Source organism: Dysidea avara, chromosome 9 (genome assembly GCF_963678975.1).
Source record: "Dysidea avara chromosome 9, odDysAvar1.4, whole genome shotgun sequence".
Lineage (NCBI taxonomy): Eukaryota > Metazoa > Porifera > Demospongiae > Dictyoceratida > Dysideidae > Dysidea > Dysidea avara.
Window position 1 is genome coordinate 36,588,997 of NC_089280.1, and position 6,000 is coordinate 36,594,996.

The following is a 6,000-nucleotide window of genomic DNA, read 5'->3' on the forward strand; positions in this document are numbered from 1 at the left end:
CCCACGCCTACTCCTTTGTGGTCCCTACTATACAGTACTATCATACTGTATGATTACACATTAACATGTTTCACTACAGCTCCACCTGTCAACTGATAAGGATCCTACAAACTTGGAGGATAATCTCCAACAATATGTGACATCATTAAAAACAATATTGAGGGCTCATGTAGTTAAACTAGGACCACTGTTTGCTAGATACTATCCTAACAGTACTGGAGTAGTGACTGTATCTAACTCATCATAATGATACATTTGTTGAACATGATTTTTATTGCTATTGTTGTGTATGTAGTCATGCATGCGGTAGGATGGTAAAAGTATTGTGGTAGTGAATGTATAACTTTTTTTCTCTCGATATTTTCACATAATTGACAATTCAATTTGATGAAAATGTTATTATAAAAACAGATTACAATGTGGACTGCTCTATTAGAGTATCTTGATTACTTGTATGTTGATCACATGGTCATCAGTTGATCACATGGTCATCAGTTGGTCGTATGACCACACATGATCATCAATCTTCAGGACAGTCATTGTGTTAGTCATTAACAATAGTTGTGTATACAAGAACACAGTGTAACATGATTAAGGTTCAAACTAATATTCTATTATTCCAATATTTGTTTCAAAGGGAATACATACCATAAGTGAGTAGAGTACATAGAAATATCTTGATCCTAAATAAGTCATCAAATTATGTTGATTCTGAATTATATTAAAGAGGCACCTTGTATAACAGGATTATTGATATCTCGTGCATATCAATGCTGAAAAAGAATATTCGGTAGTTGTGAATGAGGAATGTTCAAATAATAAAAAGCACTATTCATTTGAGCCCTAAACATGATACTATTGTGATAATTGCAATTATGATAATAGACATGTACAGCTACTACAGTACTACATGTTCATGCAGGCATTTAGCTGTGGTATGATTACCCCATTGATGTACATGTACACCAATTCACAAACTGGGTGAGGCCATGATCACATCACAATGAAGTATACATCAACTGATCTTTCTCACAAACAATGTCTATAGCTATCATATGGCTCACTACCAGCAAGAAGGCTACAGCTAGCAGGGAGTTAGTTTAAAGGATTGGTTGATTTATTGGGATCATTTTTCTATAGTAGTGCTGAAATGAATAGCAATTTTTTACTGTTTGAATAATTGTGACCGATTATTCTTTAGCCATTAGTAGGTAGTAAAACCTTTGTTGGGCAGTAAGGTAAAGCCTGATTTTCTATACATTTTTCAGTATGAATGTGCCACTTTGTTCTCAATCTCAAGCTAAGCTTCTAGGTACGTTGACTTCATTGACCTGATCACAGCATACTACTACATTGCTAACGAATATTAACTGGAATAGTGTGTGAATTGAATAATGTTATGCCCCAACTGAATAGTACTCTAAAATTGCACAGTTCTTTCACATTCAGTACTAGCTATGTGTTTTTGTAATAGTAATAATTATCTAATCCAAAACAGCCAAGCTGTAAAAAAAGAGTGTGGCCCTGAGAAAGGCTACGGTGAAAAAAGATGTGAAATCCAAGGTGGCGGCCAAGAAATGGCTGTGATGGTAGGTTAATGGTAAAAAATTTAATAACAACAATTCAGGTGAATTTTGTGCCGCTTGGTCTTGGCACCAAATTCACCTGAATCGTTGTTATTAAAATTTTTACCATTAACCTACCATCACAGCCATTTCTTGGCCGCCACCTTGGATTTCACATCTTTTTTCACCAAAGCCTTTATCAGGACCACACTCTTTTTTTTACAGCTTGGCTGTTTTGGATTAGATTTCACTTCTTTTTGTATTTGTATAACCTACACAGGAAGGAGAAAAGATGAAGCAGATGTTAAATACTTTAAATATTTCTGATTTTATCAGTAAATGTACAAATTATTTATAATATATATTACATGTATTTATTACAGAACTCTCTACATGGTGGTTTCTTTGTAACTGAACACTCTACAAGGTGACTTCTTCTAGCAATGTTTCTACAGGGTGAATTGTTTGTAGCTGAACTATCTACAAGGTAACTTCTTCTAGCTGATCTCTCTACAGGGTGATTTGTTTGTGGCTGAACTCTTTACATGATGGTTTCTTTGTAGCTGAACTCTCTACAAGGTGACTTCTTCTAGCTGAACTCTCTACAGGGTGATTTCTTTGTAGCTGAACTCTCTACATGATAGTTTCTTTGTAGCTGAACTCTCTACAAGGTGAATTCTTCTAGCTGAACTCTCTACAGGATAATTTGTTTGCAGCTGAACTCTCATCCATAAAGAAACTGAAAGTTGTTGTAACAAATGTTTACGAGCCTGTTTGGTTGATGCACCACTTCTGGCTGTGGTGCGTTCAGCGATGGTACGAAGGGTTTGAAGCGCAAATGGTGACCAAACACCAAAAGTTTCTACAACAAGTGGGACAAAGTCACACCCTGCCTCCTCTACAGCATCTTGATGTCTCTGTTCCTTGGCTAACTCACCAGCTGCAGCAGCTACCCCAGCACAATTGCAAGAAAAACAAGTTTATGTAACATTTCAAAAATTATTTACCTGATTTTTTTACAAACTGACTGACTGGTGCATTTAAACCAAGCGGCAAACTATGGCTTCTGTTTTGCTTGTCACGAGTCTTGTCCAATTAGAACAACTTATCGTGAAGGAATAAGGATGACATATTAAAAGACCAAAGAGTACGTTACGTAGTCTTGCGGTAAGTTAGAAGCAGTGAGTTTTTTAGCGTTCCACTGGATATGAATATCGCAATGACTAACGATAATGGTGCAATCTAATTACGGAAAACCACGACTCTCCCACTAATTACATTCCATTCGCACAAGTACACTATGCTAGAGTCTCCAGACCCTTCCTATTTGCGAACGGGCAGCCGCGCCAGACTAACACGGAGTTGGCTTTGGAATCATAAGTCACAGACATGCCAACTCTCACGCATTAGGCTAGTAATCTCACGCCTAACCCTCTGTTTCTCACTCTTTCAGCTTATTTCTCACGCCTGATCTGCTTCGTAATTAGCCCTGTGCTTAAATTTGGGCAAACCTGTGCTTATTTTTGTACTTGGAACATGCGACAACCTTTTTTTTTTTTTTTGGTCTTCACTACCAAAAATCTTGGAGCTGCACTTGAATCTGGTCCACATTGCTGGTAGTGTTTGAGGTCTCACTCCTAAAATTGTTCAGAGGTTGGTATCTCTGAAGTCAGTGGTTTGTAAACCAATTGTTCTATACTACTGCAAGGACTTTCTACGATGACCATTCCAGCTACATACTAATTTTCAGCTCACTGCTCTAAGCGGTTTGCCTGGTAGGCGTGAAAATTATTGGTATTTTTATTCACGAATCTCGATCGCACAATTGTTACACACCTTGGGTTTCATATCATATCTTTTTTTTACAATACAAATTACTCTACAACTAAACTACAAACAATTAATAACAACAGGGGTTTGGGGAAAGGAAAATCAGAGTCCTCACACTGCAAAGCCCAGTACCGTAAAATCATACGGGCATTGTTCGTCCATAGAGAAATGGAAAGTTGTTGTAACAAATGTTTACGAGCCTGTTTGGTTGATGCACCACTTCTGGCTGTGGTGCGTTCAGCGATGGTACGAAGGGTTTGAAGCACAAATGGTGACCAAACACCAAAAGTTTCTACAACAAGTGGGACAAAGTCACACCCCACCTCCTCTACAGCATCTTGATGTCTCTGGTCCTTGGCTAACTCACCAGCTGCAGCAGCTACCCCAGCACAAAAAGAAGAAAAAGAAATGTGAGAAGGCTGGGTAGTGCTACGAACAGACACATCAAAATAAGCTGGACGACCATGCTGAAAATCAGGGTGGTACACATCACCTGGGCGAGAATTATCTTCATAAGAAACACGTTGTTCCTTCAAAACTCCTGAGTGACTCTAGGACAAAGCATGACAAACAATGTCAACTAGAGCATCATGGCGACGAATTCTCATAGGACCATGGGAACATTCTAGAAGATGGTCACCAAATTGGTCAATGGAAGTAAGACACATACATAATGGGGAAAGTGGAAATAGAGGGATTTCGAGCCACAAACTTTGAGCCTTGAACTGCTAGTACCAGATGAGTGAGAGAGAGCAGTAAGTCGAGCACGGTTTCGAATGTTGAAAGAAGAAAATAGTTGGTCATACTGATTTTGATCTAACAGAGCCTGTAAGTCCTGCTAGGTAGCAGAGGGAATAAAGATATCAGATGTAAACCTTTCAAAGGTAGCAACAGCATGTTCTATCATTTCATGTTCTATCAGCATGTTCAACAGCATGTTCTATCATGTCATATCTCCATGATCTTAATTTCGACTGTTTTCAAACCACCAAAAGGCACTCCTACAATGGTTGATCTATCCACAAAACGATTTTCAACTCATTCTATGAAGCGGTTTTACCCTGTAGACGTGGCAACAAATCGATCTTGTTTTACGCGAATAATCGATCATAACTCCTGAACCATTCACCGAATTTGCACCAAATTTGATTCTAGGATTCATAATTGACTCCCTTTATGTGTGCCAAATTTCAAGGCGATCGGAATACGTGTTTGTGTTTTATAGCAATTTTTCAAAGTGTGTGAAAAGACGAAGAATAATAAGAAGAAAAAAATGAAGAAATAAAAACAAACTTTTGGGCACTCATATCTCAGAAATGGCTAAGGCGATTTTCTTCAAATTTGGTATGTGGGGTGGCCTACCTGACGGGCACCTCTGCAGCAAAACTGGTTCCAATCGGATGAAGGATCACGGAGCTACAGAGGTGTGAAAATCGCGTTTTCTTTCTTCCTGTCAATATACTCACGGTGTGGCGCGCCGGTTCTTGGGCCACACGACACACTACTGTATGTCTTGATGTGACTGGATTTGTGAAAAGGTACCTTTTCAGGGCCGTAGCCAGACTTTTATCTGGGTAGGTTCTTTTAGAAGAAAAGTGGACCTTTTTTGAGGCCCGTTTTATATGGATTACATTATGGTGTGGCATGCTGAAACTAGGGGGGTCTGGGGGCATGCCCCCCCAGGAAATATTTTGAAAATAGACACTAAAAGGTTGAATTTAGTGGCATTCCAGTCAATAAAAATAACAATTTTTAGGTAAGCTCAAGACCAGCTATTTGGATGACATCTGGGAAATATCTCTACTGCTACTGTAATTATACCATCTGTGATTATACCATCTGTGATTATACCATCTGTGATAATACCATCTGTGTCTATAATATATTGGAATGTCACAGTGAATAAGAATGGGAAAGATTGAGCACTCTGTTGGATCGCGCATTGAAGCATGCATGGATGCTATTTATGGGCTCTGCATGGGAGGGGCTTGCCCACCAAAAATTTTATATTATGAAAGTTCTAGTTTAGACAACAAATATGGTTTTGTAAATAAATAAGTAGTTACATACAGATTTTATAAGAAAATGTAATTGTGACTGTTCTATTAGGGTGATTGACTGCTCTATTAGAGTATCTCGATCTTGCATTGCATTACAAGCACTGAATGAGTCAGCTACTCGGAGCACTTAATTTAGCTTCTTATTAGTGGTGTTTATTAAACTGGAGCTAATGGACTTATGCTACAGAAAATTTGGACTTGTATACTAAAATTGTGGACCTTTTTGCTAAAATTGTGGACCTTTTTCCCAAGAGGGCGGTTCTTCCGAACCCCCCGGAACCCCCCCTGGCTACGGGCCTGCTTTTCCACACATTTTACATACCCGCAGACAAATTGTCATAACAGTTGACTCTTTTGTACTGATTAAGTTGCTCTTTGAATCAGAATGCAGCCAGATACTGTAGCTTCACTCATGGAAATTTTTAGATGAATATACACAGCAATTAAAATGATAATTATGAAGTTGTAAAGGTAAAAAAATGAGTCAGTTTTTGTGTGTGAAAAAGTACCTTTTCGCAAATCCAATGACATAGTTATAAAATGTG

General features: G+C 38.4%; 1 protein-coding gene across 1 annotated transcript in view; it reads left to right on the plus strand.

Annotated features, from left to right (window-relative positions):
- Positions 1-383, plus strand: part of LOC136265659 (integrator complex subunit 5-like) — a 56,872-nt gene extending 56,489 nt beyond the window's left edge. Inside the window, exon 23 of the mRNA XM_066060554.1 lies at positions 80-383. Coding sequence (XP_065916626.1) covers positions 80-247 — 168 coding nt within the window. The 3' untranslated portion in view covers positions 248-383. The remainder of the gene's footprint in view (positions 1-79) is intronic.
- The last annotated feature ends 5,617 nt before the right edge of the window (positions 384-6,000 follow it).